Source organism: Artemia sp. Qi Xiang Cuo, chromosome 13 (assembly GCF_049724085.1).
Source record: "Artemia sp. Qi Xiang Cuo chromosome 13, ASM4972408v1, whole genome shotgun sequence".
NCBI classification, from domain to species: Eukaryota; Metazoa; Arthropoda; class Branchiopoda; order Anostraca; family Artemiidae; genus Artemia; species Artemia sp. Qi Xiang Cuo.
The window spans coordinates 67,313,944-67,326,399 of NC_142806.1; the positions used below are offsets into that span (position 1 = coordinate 67,313,944).

General features: G+C 34.8%; 1 protein-coding gene across 1 annotated transcript in view; it reads right to left on the reverse strand.

Annotated features, from left to right (window-relative positions):
• Nucleotides 1–12,173, reverse strand: part of LOC148945575 (G protein-coupled receptor Mth-like) — an 87,543-nt gene extending 75,370 nt beyond the window's left edge. Inside the window, exons 1-3 of the mRNA XM_089099087.1 lie at nucleotides 11,376–12,173; nucleotides 8,591–8,746; nucleotides 6,151–6,297 (exon numbers count right to left, since the gene is read on the reverse strand). Of these exons, the coding sequence (XP_088955213.1) occupies nucleotides 6,151–6,297; nucleotides 8,591–8,746; nucleotides 11,376–12,173 (1,101 nt within the window). The remainder of the gene's footprint in view (nucleotides 1–6,150; nucleotides 6,298–8,590; nucleotides 8,747–11,375) is intronic.
• Nucleotides 12,174–12,456: the final 283 nt, after the last annotated feature.

Here is a 12,456-nt window from a genome sequence, read left to right on the forward strand (position 1 = left end):
CCACAATGAGTAATGTTGAATCGTTTCGGTAGTCCACAGAAATCTAAACTCTCCTTGTCATGACAACGCACGCATAAGTTTCTAATAGTATTACCGCAAGTGCTTGTTTCGTAGTTCAAATATTGGTCTTTGTCAACATTCCATGCAATGATGATTTTATCGTGTGTACACACTTTCTTCGAATAATTCATCTTCCCCTTTTTAAAAATATTATACAAATGGTTATCCTTCCAATGTACGAAAATTACTGATGTAATACATACAATAAACTATGTAGTGGCGATGAGCAGCCATAGAATATTATAGAGACAGCCACGTAGATTTGATGAGCAGCCATAGAGTACCACTGGTACAGCCGCAAGCATATTTAATGTCATTTTAAGACATGTAATTTCCAATCAAATGAGCCCTCTCCGAAGTTTATAAGAGCAAACCCTCTATAAGAACCATATATGCCCCCAGAGCAATATTTACAACGCCTGCCTTGGGCCCTGGGGGGTTGCGTTCACACAGGAGTTTTTCTTATCTGACCTTTGAACTATTTTTAACGAAATGGCAAAACGTAAAGGAGTTTTTGTTTTATGATATTTGAACTGTTTTTCACAAAATGGCTACCTCAAATTTTTTATCAGATGTATTTGGGTAAAGACGGCTTGGGGGGAGCGGTTGAGTTTGTTGCCCTCTAATCACTTTTCACTCTTAAAAATGGCACTAAAACTCTCGATTTTCAATCGAATGAGCCCCCTTTGAAGCTTATAAGACGACCACTTCTACATGAAGTTCCTTTTGGAAAACAATTCTAGTGTGGGGGGAGGCTAGCAGCCCGCAGATCACTTTTGACTCTTAAAAAGTGAATTACAACTTTCGATTTCCAACCAAATGAGCCCTCTATGAAGTTTATACGATCATTCCTACCATAACAAACATATATGTCCCCAGGGCATAACTTACAACGCCTATCCTCGGGCCCTGGAAAGCTGTGTCGACACCGGAGTTTTTGTTATCTGAACTTCAAACTAATTTGAACAAAATATCCATCTCAAAATTTTTATCATACATTTAGGGCGTGGAGAGGGGGAGAGGCTAGTTCCCCTCTGATCTCTGTTGACTCTTAAAAAGTGAACAAGAACTTTTAATTTTCAATCAAATGAGCCCTCTCCGAATCTTATGTGGGCATCCCTTCCATAGGAACTATATATACTCCTAGAGCATTACTTACAATACCGGCCTCCGGGCCCTGGGGGTTGTGTCGACATAGGAATTTCTCATATCTGACTTTTGAACTATTTTTAATAAAATTGCTATTTTAAGAATTTTATCGGATGGGCTTGGGGAAAAAAGAGTGTATGGGGGGATGTGTGCTAGTTGCCCTTAGATGTCTTTTGAAGCTTAAAAAGTGAATTAGAACTTTCAATTTCCAATCAAATGAGCCCTCTCTGAAGTTTATATGAGCACCCCTTCATAAGAGCCATACACGCCCCCAGGACATCACTTACAATGCCTACCTCCGGGCCCTGTGGGACTGTGTTTACACTGAAGTTTTTTTATCTAATTTTTGAAAAATTTTCAAAAAATGGCTATCCCAAAATTTGTATCGGATGGGTTTGAGAAAAAAGGACATAGGGGGGCCTAGTTGCCCTTAAATTTTTTAACTCTTAAAAAGTGAATTAGAACTTTCAATTTCCAATCAAATGATCCCTCTATGAAATTTATACGAGCATCCCTTTCATAAGAACCCTACATGCCTTTAAGGCATAACTTAGAACGCCTTCTCCCGGGCCCTGGGGGGTTGTATTGACACCGGAATTTTCCTTATCCAACCTTTGAGCAATTTTTAACAAAATTTCTATCTCAAAATTTTCATCAGATGCGTTAGGAAAAAGAAGGCGGAGGGGGCTAGTGGCCCTCAGCTTTGTTTTGACTATTAAACAGTGAGTTTGAACTTTCAATTTCCAATCAAATGAGCCCTCTCTGAAGTCTTTACAAATATCCCTTTCATAAGAACCATATATGCCCCAGGGCATAACTTACAACGCCCGCCCCCTAGCTCTGGGGGGTTGTGTCAAAACCTGAGTTTTTGTTATCTGACTTTTGAACAATTTTTTACTTAATGGCTATCTCAAATTTTAATCGGATGCATTTGGTAAAAAAGGGGTGTGGGAGGGGGGGGGGGTTAGTTGCCCTCCAATCTCTTTTGACTCTCAAAAACTGAACAAGAACTTTCAATATCCAATCAAATGAGCCCTCTCGGAAGTCTTTACGAGCATCCCTTTTATAAGAACCATATATTCCATCAGAGAATAACCTACAAGGCCTGCCCTCGGGCCCTAGGGGGCTGTATCAACCCCTGAGTTTTCGTTATATGGTCTTTGAACTATTGTTAAAAATGTCTATCTCAAAGTTTTTATCGGATGGGCTTAAGGAAAAAAGGGCGTGGGGGGGGGGCTTGGTACCCTCCAATCTCTTTTGACTCTTAAAAAGTGAAGTAGAACTTTCAATTTTCCAATCAATTGAACCCTCTTTGAAGTTTATACAAGTATCCCGTTCATATAAACCATCTATGCCTCCAGGACATAACTAACAACGCCTGCCCCCGGGCCCTGGGGGGTTGTGTTGACACCGGAGTTTTGTTATATGATCTTTGAACTATTTTTAACAAAATAGCTATCTTAAGATTTTTATCGGATACATTTGGGAAAAAGGGCGTGGGGGGCCGATTACCCTCCGATATCTTTTGACGCTTAAAAATTAAATTAGAACTTTCAATTTCCAATCAAATGAGCCCTCTATGAAGCTTATACGAGCTTTCCTTCCGTAAGAACCATATATGCGCCCAGGGCATACCTTATAACCCTTGCCCTGAAGAATGTGGGGGGAGTGTCCTGCTTAAATATATAATTTCCAGAACTTTCAACTACGTTGAACAGAATGACCATCTCAAAATTTCGGTTGAATATGTTTGGGGAAATAGTGGGCGTGGAAGGGGTGTTAGTTGCCTTCCAATCACTTTCGACTAATAAAAAGGGCACTAGCCATTTAAATTTCCAATCGAATGACCCTTTTTGAAATTTCTACGACAGCATTTTCTATAAAAACATTATATGCCCCCAGGGCATAACTTACAACCCTTGCCCTGAGAACTGTGGGGGGATTGTCATCCTCAAAGACCTAATTTCCAGAATTTTTAACTACGTTGAACAAAATGACAATCTAAAAAATTTTGATTGGATATGTTTGGGGAAAAGTTGAAGAGGGGGGTTAATTGCCCTCCAATCACTTTCAACTTTTAAAAATGGCACTAGCCCATTGAATTTGAAACTGAATGAATCCTTTTTGAAGTTTTTACGACAAAGCGTTCTATGAAAACCTTATATACCCCCTGTGCATAACTTACAACCCCTGCCCTGAGGGATGTGGGGGGAGTTTACTCCTCAAAAACATAATTTCTATGTGAATATAAACTATGTAGAACAAAATGGCTATATCAAAATATTGATTGGATGTGTTTGGGGAAATGACGGGCGTGAAAGGGTTGTTTTTTGCCTTCCAATCACTTTTGACCCTTAAAAAGGGCACTAAAACTCAAGATTTCTAATCAAATGAGCCCCGTTTGAAGTTTATACGACGACCCCTTCCATATGAAGTGCCTCTGGGGAAAAAAAAAATAAAACATTGGAGCCGTATGGCCTATACTATAGGCAACGCTATAGCTTTGCCTATAAAATGGAAAATTTTGAAGAGGAATGTTATCCCGATAAAACTTACGCCACAAAACCCAATATGTCTGAGCTCATTCTATACAATATTTAAAGTTATAGAGCTCTTATTAGCTAACAAAAGAAATTGATTGTAACAAGCTATTGGGCTGACTTTCGTTTTCTCTTGGCAAAATAACATTACTTTAGCCCTTATAGGGCTAAAGTAATGTTTAGTAAAGTTTGGAGATGACAAATCTGCTTGGAAACATCGAATAGTCCATTTTGTCTTAAAAATTATTATGAGTTCTCAGAAGGGGAAAGGAATATATATATATATATATATATATATATATATATATATATATATATATATATATATATATATATATATATATATATATATATATATATATATATATATATATATATATATATATATATATATATATATATATATATATATAGTGTGTGTGTGTGTGTGTATATATATATATACGATTTATCCAGTCCATATTTTTGATTTTCAAAGGTATGGTAGGTATTGATGACCTTATCCATGTCAAATTCCCGAAAACAATTATCATTGCTATCATTTTCAATTTTGATACGTTTTGATTCTCGCAGTCCAGGTTGATTTTCATTGACACGCTGCTCTTCATTTTCATTTTTGAAACCCTCCACTTTTTCGGACTCCTATGTCTTCTAACCATGGGTGTCTTTGCCCTTCATTTTCATTTTGAACTTGATCTAATTGTCATTTCCAAATATCTTCCAACCGCCTGTGTCTTTGCTCTTCATTTTCATTTTAGATACGTTTTTAGATTTTGATTACTTCAGACAATTTAGCAATCGCCTTTGCTATAGCTTTCCGAGTTGGGGTTGTCGCGATTGATGGTCCAGGTTGTTAAATTTCACAACTTATCACGTTTGATAGTTCAGGTTTCGGTTCCAAAGAATCACCATTTATAGTAACTGCAACTGAAAATTTTCAATTTTTGGGCTTTTCAACAGCCTTTACATTATATAAATATATATTGCGTTGGAAACTAAACAATCTTATTTATGCTTTGCATGACATCATATAAGACATCATATGATGTAATAACACAGTAAATGACGTCATTTGCAAAAACCAAAATTAAGGCTCTTAACGATTTTTCTCAGACTTCTGACCTATCTAGGTTATTTTTTTATGCGAGAATATCCCATAATACCAATTTTCCCGAAAAAATACGGAGCCGTTTTGGAGAAACAGAATGAATACATACACAATTATTACTCACATGTAAAGATATTATAAATATATGTATAAATATATATATATATATATATATATATATATATATATATATATATATATATATATATATATATATATATATATATATATATATAAATTAACAAAGAGTCAAACTTTAGAGTCTGAACAATTTCTGTTTGTATTGAGCTTTAATGTTGCTCTTCACTTTCAGTTAAGAAAACCGGTTTTGTTTTTATAATTTTTGATCGTTTTTCAAATACTCCTATTGGCAAGGGCTGTAAGTTATGCCATTTGCTCATTTTTTACATATATTATCTATTATTTTGAAAGAGAGTATGTTTTGTGAGTGTGTCGTCTCTATGTGTGTGTGTCGTCTGTGTTTTTTTTTTTTTTTTTTTTTTTTTTTTTTTTTTTTTTTTTTTGACAGTTATATATATATATATATATATATATATATATATATATATATATATATATATATATATATATATATATATATATATATATACTTACATTTACAGCAATCACAACGGCAAGGAACGTATTTTGTATTTACTAGTTCTTCCAGGAAAGGACTCTTGCGCAAAGAACAGGAGTTGAGAGGAGTGACCAACACCTTTACAGCTTACACCTTTACGTTTTCCAATATTGAACATTACTAATATATTTCTATAGCACTTAAAAATATAAGCTTAAAAACGCTTAAAAGGATTGTTTAGCTTCGAACACAATTGTCGACGTAAATCCACTGGACCAATAGAGTGACAAACGAAGGACACCTCCAGTACTATTTATGGTATCGGACCCTACCCTGTCTTCGAAGGAGGAGAAGACAGCGCAACACGCTAGTTTGGTCCATGGAGAAAGAGGCAACAAGTCTCATACTACCCTGAACAAGCTTTGGCCTCTGGCCCAAGATCGGCTGAACTAAAGGTCTGCTGTTGTTGCCTTACGTGCTTCTAAGGTGTGGAGAGACCTAAGTAAATGACACAGATTAGGCCACAAAGAGTAAGTGTGGCCGTTACTGTGCTTGAAATATGCTTTATCCATCCATCTTCTTAGGGAAAGCAATTTTTTCACCATGTTTGCACCGGCAAGGTTCTAAAATAATGGAAAATATTTTTCTTGACATCTTTACCCATAAGAGGTCTGACGGTGACTATTAAAATGAAAAAATGAGAAAATTCTTACCTTAGATGATTTACCGTCAGTTTTCAAAAAGTCGATGCAGTAAGTGTTGTAAATTTTAGAAGTGTCAAATCTTGCAAAAACGAGAGAACTGTTTTTCAGCAGCCACATGTCAGTTTTGATTGGACCAATTGTACTATCGAGCGTTATCTAAGATGAAAAATAGCACTAAAAAAATTGATTCCGGAGAGTTGATTATTATATCCAGGCTTTGGATAATTAGTAACTTACCTTGTTTCTCTCTCTCTCTCTTAATTTCTATCTCTTCTGTTCCCTTGATCTGTTCAAAATTTTAAATTGTACATAGTAAAACTTGTCTTTAGAATTGTCTTTCTTTTGTGTAGTTAGTTTGTCAAATTTCGTTTTCAAAGAGCTTGGCTTAGTCTACATATTCGTTTATTTTAGAATTTCAGCATAATCTCATTTAATCAGTTCCAATAACTACTCTGCTCTTCATCCTTTAAGTAATTTTTTTAATTTTACACTTTTGATAAATTGTTCATATTTTGTTGCTTTTGGTTTTTTGACATGGTTTTTAGTAGTGCAGGCTTCTTGAATATTCTATGGAAAGGTCAAGCACGCTTAACTAGAGTGATGTGTTATCAATACTAATAAGTTTTCTAATAATTTGTTAAATATTTATGACCTTAACAGTAACATTGATCGACTCCTGAAAAAAAAGCAAAATAAATTAAAAAAGAATACAGACTATTGATTGGCTTAACTATAAGGTGCTAATCGTCTATTGGAAAGTTACCCAGGTTTTTTTTCGTCTTATAAATGTTTAAGAATTTAAAGTCAATTCTAAATTATTCTATAAGTAACGTCTTCAAAGTTAGTATAGCCTATAAATAAGGAAGGGATAAAGTTCCTCTGAAGAGCCTCTCTTCTTCCTAATAACAATGAAATAAAGAATAAAAAATTTCAGACGAAAAAAGATCCCACAAGAATAGAAAATTGTTGGCACTCAGAAATTATCAGTAATAATGTATCCTGAGCTAGTCTAGTCCAGGAATGAAATTTGTGAGTAGACATATGGGAAGAAAATTGTTAGTATTTAATGGTCTGATTAACCAAAGCTATTAATATCCTTCGTTTCGGTATGAATGTGCAATGTAAAGAGTGAATTCAGTGCTTTATTACTAAAATTAAGAAACAAAGCCTCTTGAACGGCTAATTTAGGGTAAATATAAAAATTTATTTCTCTTCTAGTTTCTTTTCGAGCTTAAACCTGCCAAGTGGTCTAAGATTACAAGTTTCATGTTTGTCGTAAAAATCTTAGAAAACTTTCTTTAAAATGATTTTACTTGTTGCATACCTAAAAATTGGCATTTTGATCAATTGTAATGATTTGAATGAACGACTAGAACTTAAAAAATTGGTGATAGAATAGATCTAATCCCTTGATCAGGCTTTGCTCAGGGTCTTAGGTGTGAATACAAGATGTATGTTCCGTCCAAATTAAAACAGATACAAATATTATTTTTGTGTGAATGAAAATGCAGAAAAAAATCCGTTATAAAATTTTGCATTTGAGAAAAAAAAATCCTGGTCTGAGGTCTAGGTCACCAAAGGTAGTACTAATCAGGTAGGGAGATATACGAAATCAGGTACGAGAATGTTTGAAGGAGCGGTGAAGGAGGGGCAAGGAGGCTTTTTCAGTTTTTTAAATAAAGTTACACAAAGGGTATCTTTCAAACTCTAGGGACGGAGATTTTATTTTATTTTTCAGTTTAAAAGGCAAAAAAGGTCACTTTAAAAATTCTAAGGTGTTAATTAAGAGTTTGATTAGGGATACTGCTGAAAGGTCTGGCTTCCGTAAGCAGTTGAGGCACCATTGCCTACAGGTATATGAATTCTAATTATTTCTTTTCAAGTATTTCTATATGTTTAATATGTTTTAAATGCTTTTTTTTGTTTTGTTGTGAAATGCGAACCCAAATGCACTGATGTAAGTGGATGTAGATTTTTTTTGGAGTTACAATACAAGCCCAGGTTACTGGGCGTCATGCTTTTTTGTTTATTTTGTTTGTGAATGAATTATATCTCCATTGAAAAAAAAGAAAAAAAATATGGCTCCCTGTCTCTCAATTGGCACCCCCTGTCATTGGGTTCTATTTCTCACTTGTGACTTTGGCAGAATATTAAATTGCTCTGTCTCTGGAATGACTGTAGACAATTTTTGATTCTGGTTATGTATGATACTGCTTAGTATTGACAACTAACCAAGCGCTATAAAAAAGGCAGAAAAAGAAAAGCACCTTCCCCTCCCCCGCTCTGAATTTTTTCGGAAGGGTATGTCTCGATCTTCCACCTGTGAGGCAAAACAGGGAATACTATCTTGCGATAATGGAAACCAACGGGACTGTGAAATGGCTTTGGATTTTTTGTTCCTCTTTTACGACACTAGAATATTCAGCTTTTTTTCTGAAATCTGACTTACAATTCCTGCTGTGCAAAGTGGGTATCCACTTCGAATTTCCATTAAAACTGAATTATTGGCCAGAATCTCTCCTTTCAATGTTTTCACAGGCGTTGGAAGCAAAATGCCCTTCTTGTTGACGGAGCAGCTATGATCGGCATTGAGCTCTTCACCTTTCTGGAAGAAAAAGAAATAGGATTACGATTGCTATTGACACCTGCCGCTCTCTGCTTATCGTTAATTACCATTAACAGTTTGATATACTCTTGGGATATATCGGTACATTGTCACCATAAGATGTTTGATTTTAATAAATTAGTAAAAATAAATACAGAAATGGTTATAATAGTTATTTTAATTTACTTTATTTTGTAACTGGTGCTATACTTATATTAAAAAAAACTATCCCTCCTTTCTAGCCTGAAAGTTCAGAGGATTCAGTTCACGTTTGCAGATGTTTAATGATTATTATAGGTGGTCATTCGTATGGTAACAAATGGTCACGTATGGTAACAAATACAATTCTAAAATAAGTTTTGTGTGTGAACGAAGTAGTCCTTCAAACTGGATCCAAACTATTTTTGTTTTTACCTGAATTAAGACTGTGCTATTTACTAGATATTAGATACTAGGTTAGATACTAGGTATACTAGATGCTAGGTTACTAGATATAGCAACAAACTTTTATTTCTGAATAGGTTGTTGATTTTAAAATACAGAAAAGTCCGTGCATTTATTGTCTAAAATATAATAAACATTAAATCTCATATATTAGAAGAACAACAGAACTTTTGTTTCCCAACAATTTTAGAATCCTTAACTGCAATTTTGCAGAACAGGACTTCCCAGACTGGAATAATACCAGCATTAATAAAGTAAAATGTCATCGTACTATAAATTTTTATAAAAGTTGAGCTGGAAAATTTTCCAAGCCTCCCTGCCCCAAGGATAGGAAATCTTTATGTTATTTACTGGCACTTTAAATACAATGAATCTTGACTAGATGGGAGCCTCGGGTTATATTTTTTTTGTGAAGCTAAATTCTTACAACCTTTGTATGATTTTATATGAGATAAAATTGTAATAGACATGTCAATGCGAATACACTAGAGAAAATTTAAAAGCCTGTTTGTATAGCAATGCTGTGTGACCCCTTTATTCCATTGTCTTCTTTTATTCATTTATCTTTTTAAAGAGCATAGAAAATTCCTTGAAACCTAGCTCTAGATAAGCCGAATGCACTAAAATGGACATATTTTGTCATGCGTGTGCTTTACCAGTTCGTAATGAAAAGTCACAAATTAATTGACGAAACACTACAGAGATTCCGTCTCATAGAGAGGGTATGACTCTGATCATCGTGTATAAGACCCTTTGAGACTATGGGAGAGACAGAGAGGCGAGTTGGAATTTGTGCGTGTATCAGTCAGTGGCGTAATTTCGTCAAAGTCCTGTGAGGAGGAGCAAAGTTGGGACGAATTTTTCCAAATCGAGTAAAAGTAACAGTGAAAACTGAAGAATGAGCCATGTAGTAATAAAAAAATTAAAGATAAACTTGAGAAAACTGACCTGTTTCTTTGGATGCTTGAATTATGCAGGCTTATCTTAATTTTGACAAAATTTTTAGAGAAATCAAATTTCAGCTTGGAGGAGGGGGGCAAGCGAAGGTCTGGGAGCAGCAGTTATTCCATAGCAAATTACGCCCCTGGTGTCTGTGTAAAAATGACAATTTCTATTAAATTATTCCTGACAAGGTCCATTATCATAGAAGTCGGAAATTATCAGACACAAGACACTCCACAAAGAGTCTATCTCTTAAAGAGTGTACGACTTTTAGTGCATGTTATAGACTATGAGTCTATGGGAAAGGCACTTAGGGAACGTGGCTCTATTTCTAAGGGAAGGGTGTGTTTTAATAATTATAGTATTAGATCTTAGTTTGGTCTTTATGCATAACTTGAACAAGCAATCAGAATTTTTGATCACCGATATTGTCTGTATAGTAATCTCTTAAGCCAGCTTTCGGCAATATCTATGTATCTTAAATGATAAAAAGAAAACTTTAAGTAGCTGTTGAAAAAAAGGGAAAGTAAATAACTGTGTTGAAATTTTAAGGTGCCTGTGTTGAGTGAGGTGCCTGCAAATTACACTGGTAAATTAAAAAAGCTGCCACGAGTCTGGGGAGCTAAACGTTAAATGTTAATTGTTAAACGATTTCCCACGTAACATACGGATTTCAGATGCCAGGTGAGGCAGAAAACGCCAAATCCTTCTCCAAGCACAAGAGAAGAAGAAACGAATGAAACGCTCCAGAATATTCCATAATACCTAGCTTTAAATAAGCCTTAAGAGCATTTGTCTTATAAAGTCTTTGAAGTTCCAGTCCGCAACAAAAAAAGACTTTTAAAGTCTTAGAAGTTTCAGTCCGTTAAAAAAAAAAAAAAAAAAAAAAAAAAAAAAATACAAGACAGACTCCACAGAGAGCCTGTATCTAGATGGGCCATGACTCTGGGCGTCGTACCTTAGACTTATAGGAGTCATATAGATACGTCAGAGTGCGTGTATCTAAACAAGATGCGTTTTATCCAGTTGTTTCTGTCACAGTCCATAACCATAAATGCTATAACTCCCAGACACAGTCTGTCTTTTAGAGACTCGGATCACACACATACACACAAACACACACTCAAACTCTGTGAATCTTTGTGAGACGCACCTGAGGGTGCGTGTGTACCTAAGAAAAAAAAGGCAAATTATATCAACACAAATCTGTCCGATTCCAAAACCCTTAAAGTTTTAAACTTACAGGGCAGCATTTTGAAACACAAGAAATCTTTGTGCAGTCCCTTCTGCATACTTCTGCAACGGTCGTTCCCTCTTTTGTAGCAGATAAGCAAAAGTTGTTTTCAGAAATTCTCTCCTGAAGCTCGTTTGGCTTTGTGATTGTTAAACTTCCCTTAAAGTCAATATCAAAAGTAGGTATCTTGTTAAAATAACAATCAAGATCTTTAATGCAATATTCGTTTAGGTAAAGATGCTCCATATCTTTTAGATCGCAAAATGGCCTTTTCACACTAAGCTTCTCTGTGTTCTCTTCAACATGTGTGAAGCCAGCATTATCTGGAAGCCTCAATGGGAAACTCAGAACACTTTTGCTATTTGCAGCAACACATTTATTACTTTGTTTGTCAAATATTCCATTTGTAGAGCAACATTTGCTGACTTTAACCTTTGGAATCAAGCCTTGAAGCTTTTCATAGGGGATAAACTGTATGGTGTTTTCAAAATCTTTGAGAAAATCTATGCATTGATTAGGCATGTCTTTTATGACAGTAGGATTCCAAACAACACGTTCAGTAAAAGTCGTGAAAAAAACCGCACTTTCGTTAAGCGATTCCCATTGTATATTCTTTATCGTATTCTTTATCAATGTGATTTTTTCAGTTGCTTTTGCATGGTTTTCTTCGAGCCTTTTGCATATAAGTTTATCATCTAATGAGTATCCTATTGGGCAGCATAAAGTTACTTTTGAAGATTGGGAAAACACACAATTCTTTGTAAACAATATATAAAATACGTAAATAGTTCCTAACCTTATAAACATGTTGTTACTACTAGAGGTTTGCTACAAAATATTTTAGATAAGAATTAAGTTTTATGAAGAAACCACAGACCACAAACCAAAAGCTTTACCTAGTGGCCAGGTCTTACGGAAGAGAATGCATTTAATCTTCAATTCTATTGATATCTTTTTGTGCTTTAACGAATGACTTAAATTACTTATTGTTTTGTATAACCATTTGTTATCTCGATAGGTAAAATTACGAGGAATAATAATGATGGAGTAACTTAGTATAAATAATTTGTAATAATCTTGAGACATAATA